The sequence below is a fragment of the Vipera berus genome, assembly GCF_964194415.1.
Source record: "Vipera berus genome assembly, chromosome: 3".
Lineage (NCBI taxonomy): Eukaryota > Metazoa > Chordata > Lepidosauria > Squamata > Viperidae > Vipera > Vipera berus.
This window is the reverse complement of record NC_138204.1, coordinates 197,233,482-197,257,239: the sequence shown is the minus strand read 5'-3', so window position 1 is coordinate 197,257,239 and position 23,758 is coordinate 197,233,482. Positions and strand designations below refer to the sequence as shown.

Here is a 23,758-nt window from a genome sequence, read left to right as displayed (position 1 = left end):
AAGGCAATAACCGTAAAGATTCGAAGTTCCCTTTTTCCCACGAAAGGGATGACACGAAGTAAAATGATGGGGGCTGACCAAATGGGGTTGAGGGAAGGGGGGTTGAACCGGGAACTCTTTATAAAGTTTCAATTTGTAAAACAATACCAAGTCCCGTCTTGTATTTCCACAACCAAGCATGTCCTAGTAAAAATTCCTTTTGGACTAGAACTGACTCCAAGAGTTTTTGTTTTCCTAAGACGTGGATTGGGGTGGGTCCTGACAACTTGGTATTGTAGCAAAGACAAGAATTGTGGGAATGAGCAAAAAAAGCAAGACTTTGTTTAAAATCATTTAATTAGTCTTTTCAGTAATAAGCGTAATAGACAATAGAATAGATTGCCATCATTCAATTATTTACACCTTTTTTTTTACTTTAGCTTCAAAACAGGCAGCTGAAGAGTTTATGTAGCAGTATCTCTTTGCAAGGAATGCAATGCAATCCGGCTTCAGCACAAAACCCCAGCCTGTCCTAGAGGAATTGTGTGCAATGAGGCTTCTGTCATTTCAACTGTCCAGCTGAAGATACGCTAAGGAATTATGAACTGTTTTTCCTGGATGTCTTCAAAAATGAAACAGAAAACTTTAGTTCTATTAAATACTGAGATCATTAGAAAATGATGCAATGCTGTGGAAACTGAATTCTCTCCCTTTGCTGGCATTAACAAGTGGCATTAAGACAACTTCACACCGATTTTATTCTGTTCTTTCTTCATTAACCGCTGTACTTCTTTCTCCATTTTTTTCCTTTGTTGTTCAGCTGCCCGTTTTTCTCTTTCTGCCATTTTCTGCTGCCTGAAATTTCACAGAAAATACAGAATTAAATGCTCCTCGAGTAACTCAAGATCATACAGTATTATAGGCATTTCCTGAACCTCACTTGTATTCTTTGCTTATACTCAGCGTGGAAATGGACTGCCAAATACCTTGTACAAATGACCCAAATAATCCATTAGAAGGTAGAATAAGCTGAGCACCATTTAATTTTAAAAGTAGAATTGTTACTGCTTACTAAGCTACGAAATGGTAAACTGAGCTCTATCGACGTAACTTTCTGTGTTCAGTGACCACCATCCTGCAGGTTTAGATGGAACTCCTCCATTGGGCAATGTCCAGCAGATCACAATATGCCCAGTTTTCTACAGATATAATTAATAAGCTTATATTCTATCCAAAGTTTAGGGGATTGCTGTAAAAGCTATTAATTGGGGAATTTGACCATTTCTGCCATCATGTATGCCATGTGTTACCTTTTTCACCTGCAATTTAACTTTACAAAACACACCCTCAAAACTCTTTTGATAATTACATTTTTAAGTACATCACTGTTAGTTTGAAATACAATTATGTTCTACATTTTGAGCTCGGTTTTTGATGATATATTTACTTATATACTGCCCTTATTACTTGACAAATAACTTAAGGCAGGGAACATATCCACCACAACTTCGTCCTCCTTCTGTTTTCCCCACTGTTAGGTGGGTTGGGCTAAGAGAGAGTGACTGGTTCAAAGTCACCCAGCTGGCTTTCACACCTAAGGCGGGACTTGAACTCACAGTCTGATGCTTTTTAGGCTAGGGCCTTAACCTCTCTAGACCAGGGGTGTCAAACTCGCAGCGTCAGGTGTCGTGACTTTTTTTCCATTGCCGGCAATGGGGTAGGCACAGTTTCAGCATGATGCATCCGGCCCGTGGGCCGGCAGTTTGACACTCCTGCCGGCCCGCAGAAAGAAAAACATACCTTTTGTTATTCACTTCCACTAGTGATCTGTCTCCTCACTAACTCTATGGGAGTGGAGTTGGATATTGTTCCAAGAAATACTTAGGCAGCACTAGAAGATACAGATAGTCCTCAACTTACAATCATTCATTTAAAAACCATTTGAAGTAACAGTGGGGCTGAAAAAAAAGTGATTTACAACCAGTCCCTGCATTTATGACCATCAGTCGCATGATCAAAATTCAAGTTCTTGATGACTGGCATGTGTTTACAGCAATTGCAGTTTCCTGAGGTCAGGTGAGCACCATTTACAATCTTCCCAGTGGACTTCTGACAAGCAAAGGCAATGGAGGAATTCAGATTCCACTTAAAGACCATGTGATTCACTTAACAGCCATGGCAAAAAGGTCTTAAAATCAAGTGCAACTCACTTAACCACATTGCTTAGCGACAGAAGGTCCAGTTCCGATTGTAGTCATAAGTCAAGACTACCTGTAGAGAGGGCCACTCTCTCTTATGGCCCAAATTCTCAAGTCAAGCCTTTCCAAACACCTGTTGTTGTAGGACTACAATTCCCATTATCAGAGTTGTAACCCTACAATTGTAGAACCAAGAAAATACTTTTTTTGCACACTGCATACATAGGATATAGAATTCACGGACAGAATCTAATGATTATGGCAGTTATTAAAGGGGGAGCATGACAAATTCAGACAAGAAGAGGCTATTTAAGGACACTAATTGCAATGGTTGTTTACCACTTTCTGAATGACAGGCAACGTGCCAAAACTTCCCAATGAGCTGGTAACTGCAATAGTTGGGAGGACTAAACAGACATATGGAATAATACAGCAGGGCTGTTCTTATGTTTTCTCTGAAATTAGGAACAAATGCTCTCAAAGGCCAAGGACATAACGTTGTTAATAAGAGCTATGCTCAATGTGTATGTTGATAAAACACCTTCAAGAGCCTGAAAAGATGCAAGGTACTTTACAAGGGAAAGCTAGAATGGATGAGAGTAAAAATGGCCATTTGTTCATTTACAAAATTTATAAGGCCGCTCAAATGTTAGCTCATTTATGATTCAGAACAGAATACATCAGTTACAATAAAAAGCAATTAAAATCGAACAAAAGAAATATAAAAGCCATTTAATAAGCCACAATAATACACAAATTGCCTTTTTTATATAACTGCCATGACACTTTAATGAAAACTTAAATTTAAAATTTATAGAATAACAAATTAAGCAGTGGAAATCTGTAAACAATAACCTGATACTTGAAACATAAGTCAGTTATAGAATTCAATTTAATTTGGAAACCATAGAACATGTTATTTTTTTTAAAAAAAATATTATGTTTGTATTGATGTTTGTTTTGCTTATTCCTTATCTTTTCTACCATGATCTTAAATACTCAATAAATAAATAACCCCCTTTTGGGAATTTTCTGTTTGTTTTGAGGTTTGTGTCCAAAGCATACTGTCTTTGAGGAAACAATAGATTTCAGCTTTTTAGCTTGATTTTACCATGGCAAAAATTTCACACAATGTCTAGCATTAGAAGAAAGAGGGTAATCTTCAAGCAATGCCTTCTATCCAGGACTCTAAAAGGCAATGTTGGCTGTCTGCTGAGCCCTCTGCTGGCTTGCTTGTGGGTTGTTTTTAATGTGAAACAATAGTTAGTGGATATATAATTACACTCCCATCAGACTATTTTCTCTTAAGATGACCAACATAACAGAGCACAGAAGAGAGCGTATGAAATTATAAATCAAGGAAATTAAAGGCATGAGAGAAAAAACAGGAAAGGAAGTATAATTAAAACTAGTTTACACCAATCCCATTCACATTATATATCTATTTTTGTAAACTATCAAAACTATCCACCTTCTACCAACATGGCATATTTCATACACTGTCTTTTGTTCTTCAAACTACTTACTTTCCCCCCACCCGAAAGATCTCATAAACTATAAAAAGTCTTCCTCTTCCTTTAAACCTATTCATTATTCCTTGGTATATTTCTTTTACAATTTGATTCTCACTTATTCTCCTTATATGATCAAAGCACCTCAATCCACATTTGAGTTTATTCATTCTTGACTCTGTCTCTTTTTGTTTTACCACATATATTTCTTAATCACCCTACTCCTATTCTATTCAAGTCACTGTTTATATATCTCCTGTCATAGCCAAGTCTCACTTTCCTATAATGAACTGGGCAGAAGCAACCCTCTGTGCTTCTTTCAATAAACATACATTCCTTGAAATACATATACTTATTATCTTTCAGGGTGCCAGAGAGTGATAAGCATCTTATCAAATAGCCATACAGACTTTGTAAATTGTTAAATTTACTACTTTCAGCTCGGAGGTGTTTCTTCATAGCATCTACATAAAAACATCATTTAAGCATTTCAGCAAAGCAGATCCCATCACTTCCACTTCTGAATAGCTTTTTTATTGGGGCAAAAAAGGAGTCTTCAAAATAAAAATGGAAAATATGAAAAAATATAGAATATTTTTTCCCCCAAGTCCTACCTCTCATTTTTGCCATGCAACAGTTTCATGAGGAAATAGTAGCAGTCAAAATTTTGCATCCTTGATGCATGGGAATGCAGTCTTAACAAGCAGTATGTAACTTTATATTGTGGCTAAGTGTTAAATAATAACTGAGCAAAGATTTCCCACTGACTTGAGTACTCTGCATTTATCTCCTTATTTATTTTACTGAGCTTTAAGGTGCCTCCCATTATAAACAACTCCGACGGAGATACATCCCAAACTCCTTAAATTGAGTTAAAAACAATACAATAAAAATATAAGACATAGAAAACTGAGTTCAATCCTCTACATAGCCAAGATATTCTCCACCAGTGCCTTACCTACTTGCTAGACTTCATATGAGAATCTTTATGTTTTACCACCCTAAGCTCTTGGTAACAGAATTGGGACAATAATTAGAAGACTACCTAATATTTGGAAAAAATGTTAAATTATTATCCTAGCAATGACAGCACTCTTTAAGAGCAAAGGGCTGCCAAACAGAGAAGGTGTCAATTAGCATCACCAACAGCTGACATGATTTGGCAGCAGAAGGCATGACACATCTATTTCAAGGCTGGCAGAAATCCTCACCAGTAATTTTCAGATTCAGATGAAGTGATTAACTGCAGTTTCTCCAATAGAAATGGAGAGTTTGAGAAGTTTTAGAGTAGGTTTGCACTGTAAACTTCTTCACATTTTTCAGAATAAAAATGGCAATACAGTGTCTACGAGCATCAATGTCTGCTTAAGAAAATCTTTGGTGCCCATCAGGTTACCTATGATATCTGCTTCTTCTTTTTTTAAAGAGCTTTCTAAAAAACATAAATAGGTGACTTCCTACAAAGCAAAGCAGCACATCCTGGCATCCTGTTTATTTGCAGGAATGACAATGAACTCCACCGGATCTAATTGAGATGGCACAAAATACCCTGAGAAACTGATTTGCCTTCTTGTAAATGGGTACTTGGTGATATATCATGCTAACAATTGTATATTCCCTTTACTGACATACTTCTAATTGTATCCTCAGGTCAAAAAGAATGATTTATTGACAGAAGCTTAAGTTCAAACTTAAATTAAGGTTGTTAAATACAAAGGAAAGCTAAAGGCTTTATTGTGCTCTTACTTCCATGCCAGGAGAGAGGGAACAAAATTCACATTATGACTTCACTGATCGTATGATAAACTAGGGTTTGTCGTTATATCCAGATACAGTCACAGTGAACCTCCTCTGAATCATGGTGGATGGATAAGTTATAATCAGTTACAGGATTCGGTAAAGTTACCTCAGAACTTCTTCTGCTTGCCAGGAAGCATCTTCTTCTTCTTCCCAAGCATTTTTGTTTTCCTGCCATGTCTCCAAGTCTCCTAGTTCTGGCTGCAAATGGAAATTAATTAGTATCTCCAAAATACTGTTCCAATTCAAAATTTTGGAAAACATTACTTCCTTCCTTATTCCTGGAAAGCACTGAAGAGAGACTTATGGGCAGCAATTTACTTTGAACGAATTCACTGTAATACAGAAAAAAACAAACCAACACACTTTCAAATGCTAGCCAATACTTTCTTAATTAACATGTTCTCATATAACTGTTACAGGCAGTCTTTGGCTTAGGTCCATTTGTTCAGTGATTGTTGAAAGTTACAGCAGCACCGAAAAAATTGGCTTACCATTGATTCTCAAAGTTCTGGCCATCACAGCACCACTATAGTCACGTGATCACAATATGAGTTCCTAGCTCACAATCATAATATCATAGGAAGCCATGGCCACATGGCTGCCATTTGTAACCTTTTCCTACCAGTTTCCCACGAGCAGTTGGTGGGGAAGCCAGCATGGAAGGTTGCAGGTTGTTCTGGTAAGTCCCCTAGGCTTTTCTGTGCTTGCACCACACCATTCACCCCATGGTCTTCCTGCACTTATGCAACACTCCTCGCCCCACAATCTTGCATCACTACACCCTCCACATGGTCTTCTTTCATTCACACAGCACCACACACCCTATCCTACTGGGCTGGTGTAGCACCACACCCGCCATCCAATGGCCTTTTTTCACTCCCATGGCTCCCTGAATCCGACAGTCTTGCATCACTATAACAGCCGCCCTGTGGCCACCACATATCTTGGGGTTATGACTGTAAGTAAGACCGTTAGGATTGTTGTCACTAATCAATGTAGTCACATGACACCATTCTTTATGACTACATTGCTTAGTAACAGCAGTCTACACTAGTAGGTTCTTGGCCATCATCCTCCCATTTCCTAATTCTTGGTAAGATAAGCATATTTCTTTTTATTATGCTTAAAATTTAGGGGATTGTGCCTATTAACTGCATAGGTGGGACAACACAAAAAAATGCTTTTGCAAAACATTCCAAAATTCCAATTATTCAATGTCCTGTTGTTCTTTCAAGTCAACTTCCTCTCTCACCTTCACATATTTGGGTACAAGAGTAAATGTCTGAGCTTCCCAATATAAACCCATACTTGCTCATCAAGATCTATTCTATCATGTTCAATTAAACATACTTAATAAACTAATCCACCTGTAGTTTTTGCCTTTGCTTTTGCTCTCTTCACTCTATGGCAGGGGTAGGCAACCTTGGCTCTTTTATGACTCATGGACTTCAACTCCCAGAATTCCTGAGCCAGCCATGCTGAGGGGAAGGGAGAGGTTTCCAACCTGAGCCACGCTGGCTCAAGAATTCTGGGAGTTGAAGTCCATGAATCATAAAAGAGCCAAGGTTGCCTATCCCTGCTCTATGAGAACAACAAGGGCATTCCTTTAGTTGTCAGGCACATAGCAGCCACATTAAACAAATTCCAGAGCCAGTTCATAGATAAAACATTTCCATACATTAATATTTCTAAATTATACTACCTAATTCTGAAACTTTTCATTTTTTAATATTGCCACATTTATGACTTCTTTTTTATCAATTCTTTTTGGATGCTAACATATACAGAATTTTTCATTTTAGTCTTCAATATAACACTAACAGTTCCAAACAAGTCTCTAAAATACCCATTCCAGCATCCCTTCACTTAGATTTTGTTCCAAATTATTTCATCAGTTTTATTTTTAATTTTATTCAAATAGTTGGCATATTGATCTGAAAATTCATAAAAACCAAGGAAGGGGTTAATTTCAGGTTATGTACGAATGATAAAAAGCAAGTTGAAATAGATAAATACGAATACCTTGGTAGAATATTTAGTAAACGTGGGAGAATGAATGGGAAAAATTAGATATGCAGATGTTGATTGAAAGGTAATAGGTAATACATGATCTATGGTAAGGGATAAAAGTTTATTGAAAGAAGCAAAAACCTATGTATAGAAGAGCATGGTTTTTAAATAAAAGTGAGAATTTGGAATGACAGGTGAAACAGGTAAATTCATTAGAGTACCTAAGACAACAGTATGGGATTTTTTTTACACAACTTAAGGCTTTATTAGATTACGGCTATCAATTTGTCTTACCTATTCCCCCCCTCCCAACCCCCCCAACCCCCCCCCCCCAACAGCTAGTATTCCTTCTTTAAGACATTCTGGAAATTACACACAAAAAATATTTACGATAAAGAAGTTACTTACAGATTGATGAATAAAAGGAACATCTGGTGTAGCTGCTAATCTACTTGAAAATCCGGCACTACCATCTTGGTTGCCAAAATTTAAAGGTTCACGTTTTTTAACAATGATCTGAAAAGCATGAATTGAAAGTAGTGATTTGCAATATTGCTATTATTAACAAATAAAATTGGAAACTTTATTAACCCAGCTATAAAAACTGATGTCACGCAACAATGCCATGTTCGCTGTTTCACAGATGTCAACTTACATTTCCAGCCAGCGCAAGAGCAGCAGTGGGCCTAAACACCTGCAAGAATTTCCCATCACTTTTTTCAGTCAACCAAAGCATCCTTAGCTCTGTCAGCTCAACCATTTGATTCCTGGTTAGCAACTTGGAAGTGGTACTGGCTGCAAGAGCAACTCCTCTCTCTCTCTCCATGCTGCTCTTCTGACATGGCTCCTCTTAGGGCCCTATACTTGGGCTACCAGATCTAGACTATAAAATCAGACACTGTAGCAAAAACTCTTTTCACTGTTACCTTTGGGCACCTTGATTTTGCAGGCTGAATACAGAAGTCCAATGACGACTGTTAAAAGCACGAGGCCAAAAAAAAATGAGGATAAGGAGAAGACCAACAGGATTTTCTGTGCTTCCAGGCCCCAGACCCCTTGTTCCCTTGCCTTCACTACAATTAAGCCACTGCTTTCTACCCTTCTCTTTTTTGGCCACCAGGGGTCAGCCATCTTCCTGAGCTAAGTTTAACTCCCTGTTATAAGCCAATATGGAAAGCATTGCTCTTCTTACTTTTTTCATCAACCCATAAGTATAGATGAAAAGGAAAAAAAGTAATTTGTTTAAAAGGAGCAAATGCTTCTGTGCTGTTAACATCTACAAAAGAAATGGAAAGAAAGGGACATTTGCAAGCTAAAGGTATTTGCAGGCTTATTCGCTTCTCGGATGGTCCAATGTTTTTTTCAAAAGCTTAGCTGATTAGAATATATACTCCAGACTGTTCAGAATTCTATACCCTGAAATGTGTTATCTTTGCACACAAACTTAGCCCTAATTACATGCAATATAATTATTGCCTACTTATGGTAAGGGATAGGACTGAAACAAACTGAAGCAAAGCCCTTTGACTCTGCACATTTGCTTGCATGTAATAGGCTTGTCCAGCTGCTTGATGGAATGAGGTGGGGCTTTACCACAGCATCAGTCAGAAGAAAGTTGGCATGCAATCCTGCAAAACCCTCAAACAAAAATGTATAACCTCACTCGATCCACATAACTTAATTCATGTGTAGCAACCAGTTTTGCTTTCAAACTTTTTTCTTTAACCTCACCCTTGATTAAAACTATATGGCTCAGCACATAAACGTATTAAAATGGCTGGGAAATTATGTTAACATACAAGTCGTTCAATGTGATTACACTTCAAATGCAAAGCAGAAAGGCCGAAATAATGCAGATTGTTTCTTCATTACACGTATATATTCTGCTGTACTCCCAAAGAATACAAACACAAAAGTCAGTAAAGTCTGATGCAAAACTGAAAGGAGAAAATTGTTTTCTGCTTTGGCAGTTTCACTCAGATTCAAGTCTATGATGATGAATTTACATTGCTCAAAATGCTGTACCTCTATTGGATACGATTATTTTTAAAGTACATTAGTTAACTACCGTATTTTTCGGACCATAAGGCACACTTTTTTCCCCAAAAGTGGGGGGGAAAACGAGGGTGCGTCTTATGGTCCGAAGGTGATCCGTATGGCCAGCCCCAACCTCTGCAAGTGGAGCACGAATCGGCACGTGCTGAGAAACGCCGATCTCACGCTCCTGCACTCTCCCTCGCTCGGTTTCAGCTTCCCTTGCTACAAGAGAAAGCAGGCTGAAACGGAGTGAGGGAGATTGCCAGAAATGCGAATCGGCTGATCTCGCGCTGCTGCAATCTGCCTCATTTCAGCTTGCTTTCTCTTGTAGCAAGGGAAGCTGAAACCGAGCGAGGGAGTTTGCAGGAGCGCGAGATCGGCCGATTCGCATTTCTGGCAATCTCCCTCACTCTGTTTCAGCTTGCTTTCTGCAAGAGAAAGCCGGGCTGCAGGGCCGCCTCCGCGGGTACTGCTCTAATGCAGAGAGGGAAGGACAAAGAGGGAGGGAAGGAAGGAAGGAAGGAAGGAAGGAAGGAAGGAAGGAAGGAAGGAACAATGGGAGAGGGAGGGAGAGAAAGAGAGAGGGAGAGAGAGAGAAGGAGAAAGATTTTTTTTCTTGTTTTCCTGCTCTAAAAACTGGGTGCGTCTTATGGTCCGGTGCATCTTATGGTCCGAAAAATACGGTATATAAGCTATCTAACTGGGCCACAGATAAAAAAATGTCATGGTTGACTCACTACACACCCCTGCTCACAATCAGACAACAGAAACAGGGAGGGAGGATGGAAGGTACTGAAATGCAAGAAAGGCTTGAGAGGGCATTGAGGAATGCAAGTGAGCCATCACAGCATGGGACAGTCCCAACACTCCAAGGTCAAATGCTGGGAAAACTTTTTTTCCAAAACAAAATGAATGCAATTGATTGGTGGACAATGAACAGTGGGTAAGTCCAAGGGAAAATGGGGATTTTATCTATGCTGGTTTTCGTGCGAAAACTTTAGAACTGGCTTTGCTACTTCTGTGCCTGTGTGGATTTATCAGTAAAGTTATACTCTTGGTAAAATAATGTCCCAGAAGTTTCTTTTGCTGCATTTACCAAAGGGACGGCTGACAGAAAACAATTTTCACTGCTAAATAACAACCACATTGGACGGTAATATAGATTTTAGACTGTTGTCAGTGCTGAAAACCTACTTTCTGTGTTTTCCTTATTGTTGGTGTCATGTCCTTAAAGTAATCAGGCTCCATTTCTTCCAATCCATTTTGTTGATTGCTGCCATTACCACCTTCAATTTTCACACTTGTAGGGGCATCTTCATCCCATGAAGACCAATCTTCTACTTCTGGCTAAAAAGAAAAGGGAAAGAGTTCCATTCTTTATTGGCCATCCAATGTGCATAATGCATAACCTATGTTTATTGGGTCATTAGGTAGAATTAATTTTAAAAACTGATATCCAGATCATTCAATATATTACTTGTTTAGGGACAGATGAAAAATCCACAGTAGTTGGCAAAGTTATTTGGTCTCCACTAAGCTTTCGTCCTCTTCCGGTCCTGAAAAACAAAAGTTTCTTTTTAACTCTGACACATTTGATAAAAGTGAAGTTGTAAATAAGAAATAATTTCAAAGCTACGTTAAAAGTTAGAATATTTAAAAAGTTTAGCACTTTTTGTGAAATTTAAACTACAGAGAATCCTCAACCTATGACCATAATCGAGCCCAAAATTTCTGTTGCTCATTTTATGAGCTTTCTTGCCACAGTTCTTAACTGAACCACTGCAATTGTTAACGCTGTTGTTAAGTGAATCTGGCTTTCCCATTGACTTTGCTTGTCAGAAGATCACAAAGGGTGATCACAAGATCCTGGGATGCTGCAACTGTCATAAATATGGGTCAGTTGTCTACTGTCTAAATTTTGATCATGACTATGGGGCTGATACAATGGTTGTGCGAAAAATGTTGCTGCTGTAACTTCGAATAGTTACTAAATGAACTGTTGTAAATTGAGGACTACCCATACGGATTAAAATCCTAATTTAAGTATAAAACCAATAGTTCTATTTTCCAGAACTTTTTCTACCAATTTAAAATTCAAGGCACTACCAATTTAAAATTCAAGGCATTATCCATATTATTCAAGGAATTTTTCACTAAGATAACCTTCCTTTATAAAATGATGCAATAACAAGAAGTACAGTAGAATCAACATTTAAGAAATAAGCTAACTTTAAGAAAACAACTTGGTATTTCTATAAAACGGTACAGATTACATTATGGTATGTCAATTATCACATTCATGCACATTTAGATGGATTCTCCTATAATATGTAAAGAAACTCTGACATTTCCCAATTGAAGAGATTTACATGCTTGAGTGCTTCTCAGTACTAAAAGCATGTACTCCATTTTATTTCTACCAAAGCATATAAAAAAATATGCATCATTAAACTTCCAAATCCTGCAGATAGGTGGAAAAACTAGCATGCATGCTGGACATGCATATTTGAAAGGGTAAAACATTATTAAAAATAGTGTAGAAAACTGTAGCATATATTTATAAAATCAAAACCTTAAGACAGGGGTGTCAAATTGCTGGCCTGCAGGCCGGATGCGTCACACGGAAGGTGCGCCCACCCCACCTCCGGCAAGGGGAAAAGTCACGATACATCGTGACATGTCACGTGACATGGCGAGTTTGACACCCCTGCCTTAAGAGGAGAGTAACTTTATAATGACAGAGAAAACAGTATAAACAAAAAGCAGGTCTGTCAGAAAGAAAGGAAAAATATTCCTGTTCCAACCATCAGAATTTTCAAGAGAAATTGTCATTCCTTTTCCTTTACAAATCAAATCAAATATTAGATTCTTTTGCCCTAAAGATTATAATCACTACTAATGCAGCAAAAGTGCTTAGAAAATAAAAGTTAAACGTTATTACATGTCTCTGCATTGTTTCTGTTGTGATAAAAACTAAACAAAAATGAATATGTGGTTCCTTAGATCTTTAGAAATTATTTTTACAAATATTTTCTGAATATATATTTATTCCTATTCCTGTTTAACAGAAGTAGTATCTATAATTTCAGGCAACAATTCACAGCAATTCTCAAAACAGTAGAAAACTTAACCATAGCAGAATACTAGTATTACATTACTATCTGTCCTTCTTTATATTATTTGACGTTGTGGCTTTTTCCTTACTGAAAAATATATATTATTTTTCCTTTTTTCTGAATACTTGAGATATATATTAATTCAATCAATCACTCATTTTATGTATGCAAAGAAAGAAGCACACACTTACAAAACAAGTTCTTGTATAAATATTTGTATTATACATATTTATTTTTAAGTGGTAAAACTAATCACATGACACTGTAGTGTTCTGTTTTTCTAAGCATTATTATATCAGTTTCTTTAGCTACACAAAGATAATAGAAAGGACATTACTATTTTTTTTAAAAAAAATCTCAATGCAACTTCAAATTATGTCACTTCATTGTTTAATGAAGGAAGAAATTCCACTTCATGTTTGTAACCATTTTAAACCTTCATATAAAAAAAACTACTGAAGGAATACTACATTCCCCCTTCCCCAATTTGAAACACACACAAAGAAAATTCTCAAGAGTAATGAGGTAGAAATCTTAGAGGAAAAATCAGAGCAAACTCACATGCAACATTTGATATTTACCTGCAAATCAATCTTTTTAAAAACGATAGTACTGCTACCAAGCACGTACAAATTTTAAATAGACGGAACTGTGTAATTGCCATGATGAAAGACTTCACCTGAAAAAGAGGGGAAAATATACTGATAACCGTAATGCTATCTGGATGCTTTTGCAGCCATAGATGCTGAGAAGTCTGCACATACATTTCAATGTAGCTACAACTACAACGACTTAAAATGCATATTACTAACAAAGATCAAAAGGAAAGTATGGTATTCATGAACATCTAATGCAGTTCACAGTGCTAGTCTACAAGCAGGATTGCTATATCCAAATATCCCACTGATTTTTAAGAAATCAAGAATACTACTGGAGTGTGTGTGTGTGTGTGTGTGTGTGTGTATATATATATATATGATGGGCGGGCTGCAACGTGCAGTTTGCAGCCTTTTCTGGCTCGTTCAGACCGGCAGAGAGCATATACTAGCCGGCAGCTGCCGGTGGGATCTTGCGGCGGCCTCCGAATCAGCTGTTAAGCGGCCTGCTTGGATGCGTGGCATGTGGAAGCCTGCAACGGACCTACAACGACCTGATCGATCTCCCTTCAACAGACAAACGGTCCGGTCCTGCAGCCACCTGCGGAGGAACTGTAACGACCTAGGGCTGCCTAGAAAGGTAGCCCGGACGGCGAGGCTCCAGAATTGGTGGCTGCTGCCCCCCATCTGCCCATCTATAAGATCATCGAGCTTCCCCCCCGACGGAGGTCTGTGGGATGATGGCCACCGTCTGTAGGCTAGAGCGCCATTTAAAACCCTCCTGTATCTGGTCTGGAGGGCGGAATTCACCAGGGACCACCTGAAGCTTTATTTGGAGGTGGGATGTGCCGAAAGGCCCCCGAGATAGCAGTTATCCTCTCGGGATCATACTTTAAATCCAGATAATCCCTCCTTCATTTTCTCACCGGAGACTGACTACAGCCCCTCGGTCGCGATGACATCTTAGGCATGGAGATAGATGAACTACCACCGCTCATCACCGGAGCTACGAAGTTATCCACCAACAGACTATGCTAGCATTCACCGGACTCTCTCTCCTCCTGCGACCTACCCAGGGCTGGATGGTGGCCCCCTGAGATCCTGATCACTGTGAGAGGGTGACCATGTTCTCAGGAGCCACTACTTCAGCTCTGTGGTCTTGATATGCAGTTGTTCCAACCAGCTCGTCCTTTACTCCTATTTCCACCTCTGATGGCTTACACCAGAAGTGAGCTACTTGCCCTGAGAGCTTCCCCCCTCTCTCAGAGATGGCCATCAGACCTACGCCGCCGTTTCCTTAATGACGGGTCCTGGGACCCCGAGAGGTGGCATGGCGCCAAGAAGAGGCTCTTGGGTTTTCTTTTAAAATTTTTTGAAGGGTTAGGGAGGGGGGAGGGTCAGGCCCAGCAGAATGAGGGGAAGATCCTACCAGACCTGTCTCAGCCTAGGTTGGCCAATGGTCGCGGCAATATGAGGGCCGAGGAGAGTCTTGTAAACCAGGGGGATGGGACAGGGATACCGATACCCACAGTAATTGTGAATGGCAGCAGATGGAGGAGCAGAGGGCCATATCGTAATCTGAGATCACGCCCACGCTATCTTCTTGCTGTGGCGCGCTCTGACCCTCTGGCTCTCGCCTGCTGCCCTGGAGAAGAGGGAGGACTGACTCCTGAGCTCAGGCTGATCTATTTTAATGCCAGGTCTGTTGTGAATAAAGCTCCCCTCATCCATGACTTGATCGAGGAGGAAGACGCAGACCTGGCATGCATCACGGAAACCTGGCTGGGCCCAGAGGGAGGGGTCCCTCTGACTGATTTATCCCCTCCAGGTTTCCGTGTGCTGCATCAACCTCGAGCTCAGGGTAGGGGAGGTGGCGTGGCGGTCGTTATCAGAGAGACCCTCCATCCGCGGGAGGCCACTGCCCCTCAGATAGACGGATGTGAATCCCTCCTCTTAAGATGGGGTCCTGGTGGTCAGTTGGGCCTACTTCTGGTATACCTCTCTCCAAGCTGCACAGCAACGGTTCTACCCAAGCTACCTGACGCCATCTCAGGATTGGCGGTCGAATTTCCAAAACTTATGGTACTGGGAGACTTTAATCTACCTTCCCTGGGCAGTGCGTCAGAAGTGGCCCGAGAGTTCATGGCCTCCATGACGGCCATGGACCTGGCTCAAATTACTCAGGACCCAACTCACGAGGGAGGAAACATGCCTGAACTTATTTTTGTCTCTGAGCAGTGGCTAAATGGACTGGGTGGGGTTACTCCAACATCACAACCCCTTTCATGGACAGACCACTACCTCCTGCGGTTGGGCCTCCGTCACGTCACCCCCCGCTGTCAGGAGGCGGAACCGACCAGGTGGTTCCGCCCCAGGCGCCTGATGGACCCAGATAAATTCCAGATGGCGCTTGGACCGATTCCCACCTCCCTCTCCCACAACCCGGTCGAGTCCTTAGTTAATGCCTGGCAACAGGCTGCTTCGGAGGCGCTCGACCGCGTTGTCCCTTTGTGGCCTCTGACCCGGCGCAACTCCCGACTCGCTCCTTGGTTCTCCAAGGACCTGCGGGAGATGAAGCGCCAGAGAAGGGGCCTAGAGAGCATTTGGAGAACCAGTCGGTCTGAGTCTGACCGAACACAGTTAAGATCCTTTTCTAGATCCTATCTTGTGGCAATGAGGGTGGCAAAGCGCACCTACTTCACCACCCTCATTGCGTCCGCAGATAATCGCCCGGCCGCCCTATTTAGAGTGGTCCGCTCCCTTTTAAGTCAAGAAACGGGAGAGGACCCCCTACATAGACGGGCTGAGGAATTTAGTAAATATCTGGTGGACAAAATTGCTCAGATTCGGGCTGGTCTGGATTCTGACTGGGCAGTATCTAACGAGAGGAAAACGATGAAGTTGGCCGAGTACATTTGGGAAGAGTTCGATCCTGTGACTCCGGATGAAGTGGACAAAATCATGGGGAAACTAAGTGCCGCCACATGTTTGTTGGATCCGTGTCCCTCCTGGCTAGTCTATGCATCTCGGGAGGTTACACGAGGCTGGCTCCTAGCAGTTATCAATGCCTCACTGAGTGAAGGGTACTTCCCTGCTGCCTTGAAAGAGGCGGTGGTAAGGCCCCTCCTCAAGAAACCGGCACTGGACCCAGCTGTTTTAAACAACTTCCGTCCTGTCTCCAACCTTCGCTTCCTTGCGAAGGTCGTTGAGAGTGTGGTGGCACGACAGCTCCCTTTGAACCTGGAGGAAGCTGAATATCTAGATCCGTACCAATCGGGTTTCAGACCAGGGCACAGCACGGAGACGGCATTGGTCGCGCTGGTGAATGATCTCTGGCGGGCCCGAGATAGAGGTTATTCCTCTGTCCTGGTCCTATTAGATCTATCAGCGGCTTTTGATACCATCGACCATGGTATCTTACTGCGTCGTCTTGAGGGGCTGGGAGTGGGAGGCACCATTCTGCGGTGGTTCTCCTCCTACCTCTCGGACCGTTCGCAGACGGTGTTGGCAGGAGGGCAGAGGTCAAGCCCTAGGCCTCTTAATTGTGGAGTCCCTCAGGGCTCGGTGCTCTCGCCCCTCCTGTTCAACATCTATATGAAGCCGCAGGGAGAGATCATCCGTAGCTTCGGGGTGAAATATCATCAATATGCTGATGATACCCAGCTATTCATCTCCACTCCGAACCAACCCAGTGATGCCCTCGATATGATGTCCCGTTGTCTGGAAGCGGTACAGATTTGGATGGGAGAAAACAGGCTTCGACTCAACCCGGCCAAGACTGAGTGGCTGTACATACCGTCATCTCGTTTAGTCCAAGAGGTTCCATCTCTGACTATAGGAGGAGAGATGTTACCTCCCATTGATAGAGCACGCAATCTGGGCATCCTCCTAGATTCACGACTCAGTTTTGAAGATCACATTGGAGCCGTGGCTAGGGGGGCATTTGCACAGATTCGTCTTATATACCAATTGCGCCCCTTTTTGGACCGAGATGCCCTACGTACAGTCACCCACGCACTCGTTACCTCCCGTATTGATTATTGTAATGCTCTCTACATGGGGCTGCCCTTGAAGACCACCCGGAGGCTTCAGCTGGTGCAGAATGCAGCTGCACGGGTTGTGATGGGAGCTCCCCGATACTCCCATATTACACTCCTCCTGCGTGAGCTGCATTGGCTACCAGTTGCCCTCCGGGTGAGATTTAAGGTGCTGGTACTTACCTTTAAAGCCCTACATGGCTTAGGTCCGGGATACTTGCAGGACCATCTGCTGCCAGGAACAAATTCCCATCGTCCAGTACGCTCACACAGAGAAGGCCTCCTCAGGGTACCGTCAGCTAGGCAATGTCGGCTGGCGACCCCCAGGGGGAGGGCCTTCTCTGTGGGAGCGCCAACCCTATGGAATCAGCTCCCCCCTGAGCTTCGGATGGCCCAAAACCTCCAATCCTTTCGCCGCGGCCTCAAAACACACCTGTTCCACCAGGCTGACCTAGACTGACAGGCATTTTAATTAATTTATATTTAGTATTTTTAATTCATTTTTTAAATTCTCTAATTTTAATTTACTGCACTGATGTTCTCAATTTCATTTTGATTTCTGTACTTATTATATGTTTTGTTGTTAGCCGCCCTGAGTCCTTCGGGAGATAGGGCGGGATATAAATCCCATCAATAAATAAATTATATATATATATATATATATATATATATATATATATATATATATATATATATATATATATATATATATATATATATATATATATATATATATATATATATATATATATATATATATATACTCGTACTGTGCTAGACCTCAACAAAAACTGTCAAAATCTATAGACATCTAAAGCACTTCAACAATGGAAAATGTTTTCTTTTCCTGACAAGGTAGGCCAGCAAGTTAGTTGGTTAGCTAGTTTCAGACCTGGGCATAGCACAGAGACAGCATTGGTCGCACTGGTGAATGATCTCTGTCCTAGTCCTATTAGACCTTTCAGCGGCTTTTGATACCATCGACCATGGTATCCTACTGCGGCGTCTCAGGGGGCTGGAAGTGGGAGGCACCGTTTTACAGTGGTTCTCCTACCTCCTGGGCCGCTCGCAGTCGGTGTTGACGGGAGGACAGAGGCCCACCCCGAGATCTCTCGTTTGTGGAGTCCCTCAGGGGTCGGTCCTCTCTCCCCTCCTGTTCAACATCTACATGAAGCCGCTGGGTGAGCTCATTCGTGGTTTTGGGGTGGAGTATCACCAGTACGCTGATGATACCCAACTTTTTCTTTCCACCCCGACCTAACCCAGTGATGCCCTCACTGTGATGTCCCGTTGCCTGGAGGCGGTCCGGGTTTGGATGGGGAGAAACAGGCTTTGTCTCAATCCTGACAAGACTGAGTGGCTGTTCATACCAGCATCTCGGGCTGACCAGCCTTCTCCATCATTAACAATAGGGGATGAGGTATTACCCCCCCCCCCCCGTTGATAGGGCTTGCAACTTGGGAGTCCTCCTGGATTCACGGCTCAGTTTGGAAGATCATATAGGAGCCGTGACCAGGGGGGCTTTTGCCCAGATTCGCCTGGTGCGCCAGTTGCGTCCCTATCTGGACCGAGATGCTCTACGTACAGTCACTCATGCGCTCGTGACCTCCTGGTTAGACTACTGCAATGCCCTCAACATGGGGCTGCCCTTGAGGACCACCCGAAGGCTTCAACTGGTGCAGAATTCAGCCGCACGAGTTTTGATGGGAGCTTCCCAATACTCCCATGTAACACCTCTTCTCCGTGAGCTGCATTGGCTTCCGGTTGCCCTCCGGGTGAGATTCAAGGTGCTGGTGATGACCTATAAAGCCCTAAATGGCTTGGGTCCGGACTATCTAAGGGAACACCTGCTGCCGGCATCATCTTCCCATCGTCCTGTGCGCCCCCACAGGGAGGGCCTTCTCAGGGTACCGCCGGTTAATGAATGCCGGCGGGTTATTCCCAGGGGAAGAGCGTTCTCTGTGGGTGCGCCTGCCCTATGGAACCAACTACCCACAGAACGTAGGACTGCCCCTGACCTTCGCTCATTTCGCCTTGACCTGAAAACTTGGCTCTTCGATCTGTTTGGTCCAGAATGTGGGGTTGTTAATTTAACTGGGTTTTAGATTTACTCTTGGGGCTTGAATTTAATTTAATTGTTTTAATTGTTTTTAATTTTTTGTATTCATGGTTTTAACTGCCCTGTAAACCGCCCTGAGTCCTATGGGAATAGGGCGGTATACAAATCCAATAAAATAAATAAAAAAACCTAAACTTGGATGGTTTGGGCATGATGCGCAAGCCATTATGCTGCACTCTTTTTGCTTCCTTTTCCAAATCATATTGTGATCTATTCCATTTTGACATTCTCATTAGCTTTCTTTGATATCCCAACTAGGTGCATTACAGTTAATACTAATGAGAATGTGTCTCTGAACTAACAAGGAAAAATCATTAAAAAAAAACCTAATTTGGATGAAAACTGTTTGCAGAAATATTTGTCCATCAGAGGAAAGAAAAGCTCCAGGAAAGTAGATGATGGATGAATAGGATCAAACTATAAAATATAAAATAGTTTGAGCCTATTCAAATAGAAAATTTTCAAAGCTAAACTATATTTTGGTTACAATATCTGAACTTTTGGCTACAATGTCTGAACTGGTTCAATATAATGAAGATTGAATTCAAATGTTAGGCTTCTTTCAATGTTAATTGAAAAGGTTGCTTTAAAGCAGTTCAGCAACAGAGTGGCAAAAACTGTGTTATTTCTAAAACACCTTGGCAAAGTCTCAAAAAAATATTAGATTGCTTGGGCTCATATGTATCTGTGTGACACTATTAGTCAAAGAAACAACTAGTTCACAATAAAAAGCTGCTTTTATGGAAGTCTATTTTTAAAAATATGCTCCAAACTATCAAACAAGTTAAATGACACACAAAAGATGCTGTTGCCTAACGTTTGTTTCCTTAGAATCAACTACCCAGGGAAATCCCTGCATTTTCTGAAGTAGTTTATCACTGCCTCTTTCCTAGGGCTGAGAACAAATGACTGGCCTAGGTCATGGAGCCACCTTTGTGCCTAAGGCAGGACTAGAATTCAGTGTCTCCAGATTTTTAGCTTGGTGCTTTAATCACTACACCAAACTTGCTGTTCTTCCTAAAGCTACAAGAGCAGTAAATCTTAAAATTTTGAGTAAATGTTTTTTATAAAAACCATGTATGAACTGTATGCATTATATCTTTTTCAGTGTTTTACATGCATAGATGGGCAAGTACTAGATATAATACATTACTAAATTATAAAGTTCCATTTAAATTCCTGCTTGCAAGACATCTAAACTATAGTATTTATGTGGAGAAGTTCTTTCTATTCGCTCAGTTCCAAAATGTTTTTTCAAGTTTGATTAAAACACGAATCTCTGAAATGTATTTTACTAACTACAGTGCATTCTGTGTAGCTTTCTTTCACAAGTCTTTCATCAGTTTATTGCAGCTATCACTTTCTCATATGCATTCTGTATTTCTGCCATTATTTTATTTCACTCTTTTCATTTCTTTCCTTTTTCTGATCTACTTTTCAAAAATCAACTTACTTTTCTTCCCCCTTCAACTAACCTATAAATACCTACTTTCTAATTACCTATATAACAGCAAATATCTTCCAATACATATTTTTGAGCTTTTCATATATAATTAAATCTGCAGATTCACTTCCTTGGAGTACTCAATTCCACACACAGAGAGAACGTATATAAATTCATATGCCATGGTCATCACCAGAGGGATGGCTCTGTTCAGCTCAGGCTTTTATATACAATTATTTTAATAAAACAGAGGAGTAGGTTACTAGCTTTAGTCATACACATGCCAGTCCTTCCTAAAGACAGCACCAGTCAGTTTTGATACATTTAGTCTAGTGTGCTACACAAGCAACCAAGTTTTATCTCGAGTAGACTCACATTTCTATATGCAAACTATATATATATAGAGAGAGAGAGACTACCTAGCAAGTTAATATACTGTTACTCACATCCCATCAACTAGCTGGTAAATGCAATACAGTAGATAGGAAATATAGCCGAGAGACTTTTAAAATCCCTTTCTAAAGCCTTATTCTCAGGATACCGCAATTTCAAATATTTGTCTCAGAATTTGTGAGAATGAAACCAAGCTTGTCAAACACAGGCTTCCCCTTCATAAGTTGTACGTATAGTTTGAACACCAGAAGAATTAAAAGCTGAACTCTTCAGAGGAGCCAATGTTATTCTCAAAGGCCACTGGGAATATCAGAAAAAGTAAAGTTTTGCTCCTGGGGGCAAAAAGTGCTGGTGAAATGAAGGAGGGGGGGGGCAGGGAGGGAAACCCAGCATGGCCACGGATATTACGTTAAAATCAGCTTGCATGAGAGAAAGAAACGGAGAAACTTTGTTCTAATATTTACCCTTCTCTTTCCCACAGAGGAAAACAAATCCAACCAACCAACCAACCACAGAAAGCCTACCAGCTAATTTTAAAAAAAAAAGAAATAAAAAAACAAATGCCTAAGTTTGTTTGGAAGATACGTGTCCTACACTGTCTTCTTTTATGTGGTTTTAGTTTTTGTAACGGTAAAGCAGCGTTTCCCAACCTTAGGAACTTGAAGATGCGTGGACTTCAACTCCCAGAATTCCCCAGCCAGCTATGCTGGCTGGGGAATTCTGGGAGTTGAAGTCCACGCATCTTCAAGCTCCTAAGGTTGGGAAACGCTGCGGTAGAGCTTTTGCACTGGAATATAACGCCCCCACCTCAAAAGGTCCGGGGACAGAAAAGCTACGTTGGGGCCTCCCGGAGGCTCGCTTGGAGGGCAAGGCCGCCCACGGCCGGGAAAAGCCTGGACAACCAACCAGCCGTCGCCTCATCAGGACTCCGACGGGAGGGAGGAGCGAGGAAGAAAGACCCGCCCGTGCGCTTTCTTCCCCGGGAGGGGACGGAGAGGAAGCGGCTCGAGGAAGGCGACTCCCGGGCAGGCGCGCTCCTCTCTCGCTCACCTTGTCCAGCGCGGAGGCGAGCGGACGTGGAGGCGACGCGGCTCAAGCCGAGGGACAGCCGCTTCCCTCGGCGACCGCGACTTCCCTTCATTCAATAGAGGATGCGGTGGCCTCCGTCCCAGCCGCCGCTCTTGGCTCCTCCATAGCCTCCCTCACCGGCCACTACCGGCTCCACCTTCCTGTCACCCTAGAGACACCCCCCCCCGTGCACCTTGCGCCTGCAGTCGCCTCTTTCCGGTCCCGCCCCAATACTTTAAGCCAACCGGGCTCGGCATCGAGGGAAGGGGTGGGAGAAAGAACCGGAAGGACGGGGGTTCCTGCGCAAGCGCAGAAAGCTTAAGCCCTCTGTGCCGACGGGGAGGGGAAAAGAGGAAAGGAGAGGAGGTGGAGCTTACGAGGTAGGATCTCTTGGTCACGTGATCTGGGCGTTCCGCCTGCCTTTCGCGGTTCAGTTAGGAAAGGTTGAGCGACCGACCGGTTTTCGCTGGGCGCGTCTGAAAGGGCTTTTTCCGTGCTGGGAGTTTAGCGCATTTTCTCCGACTAGAACAGGGGTCTTCAAACTTGGTCCTTTTGTGACTTGTGGACTTCAACTCCCAGAATTCCTCAGCCAGCCATGCTGGCTGAGGAATTCTGGGAGTTGAAGTCCACAAGTCACAAAAGGACCAAGTTTGAAGAACCCTGGACTAGAATATATGCATAATGTTTTTTTTTTATTTAGGAGAGGAGAAAACGGAATGGTTTAAGCCGGTGTTTTGCAGTGTTCTACAGATCTGCGAAGTTTGGGAAAGTTTCTTTTTCATTGTTAGCATTCATTGTAATTACAAAGAGTAGCTACATAGAACAAGTCATAAATAGGGCTGGAAGGGACCTTGGAGGTCTTCTAGTCCAATCCCCTGATGAAGCAGAGGACCCTATACCATTCTGGACAAATGGCTGTCCAATCTGAGGCAATCGTTAAAGAAGGGCTACCTGTAACTTATCTCCAAATCTTCAAAACATCGATTTTTTTTCCCCTGTACACTATCCAACAGCTATAGATCACCACTTGATTTTTGTTTCACTGAAATTTCCTTATCTTTATTATTGTCTCTCTAAGCTTACCTTTGCCGTCCTCCCTAATATTAATATTCAGCATATTATTCACGCTGGTCTACACTTGAGCCTTCCAAAATAAAACTGGCAACTTCTTTACCATCAAACGTATAATACACACAGACATAGTAGGCTGGGAATTGGTATTTTTTTAACTATGTTCAAAACCATTTTTAAAGAGAAGGCGGTTGGCAAAGTGGATTTTCAAAAGAGTGCTACATCCTTGAGGTTAAATTTCTAGTAAAAAAAGGTGTCAATCAAGAAATAATATATATTTTATGGCATAAATAATGAATCTAGAAAATTAAACCCCTTTTGCTGGCAAGTGATGCTATCTAAATGAAACAGAGCTTCTCCAAATAAATCTTTAAAACAG

General features: G+C 41.8%; 1 protein-coding gene across 1 annotated transcript; it reads right to left on the bottom strand.

Annotated features, from left to right (window-relative positions):
• Positions 1–318: 318 nt before the first annotated feature.
• EBAG9 (estrogen receptor binding site associated antigen 9) lies at positions 319–22,495 on the bottom strand. The gene is made up of 7 exons (XM_081323011.1): positions 22,291–22,495; positions 13,233–13,330; positions 11,013–11,091; positions 10,730–10,882; positions 7,907–8,014; positions 5,595–5,686; positions 319–834 (listed from the first exon to the last, which is right to left on the bottom strand). The coding sequence occupies exons 2-7, from the start codon at positions 13,313–13,315 to the stop codon at positions 714–716; spliced, it is 636 nt and encodes a 211-aa protein (XP_081179137.1). The 5' UTR covers positions 13,316–13,330; positions 22,291–22,495; the 3' UTR covers positions 319–713.
• Between the last annotated feature and the right edge of the window lie 1,263 nt (positions 22,496–23,758).

What these genes read in the sequence shown, in the direction of transcription:
- EBAG9 (XM_081323011.1), bottom strand. Translation starts at nt 13,315, where the DNA reads ATGGCAATTACACAGTTCCGTCTATTTAAAATTTGTACGTGCTTGGTA. An exon ending in TTTCATCTGTCCCTAAACAA is followed by an intron (nt 10,883 to 11,012) that starts GTAATATATTGA and finishes TTTTCTTTTTAG; the next exon opens with CCAGAAGTAGAAGATTGGTC. An exon ending in CAAGCAGAAGAAGTTCTGAG is followed by an intron (nt 835 to 5,594) that starts GTAACTTTACCG and finishes GTGAAATTTCAG; the next exon opens with GCAGCAGAAAATGGCAGAAA.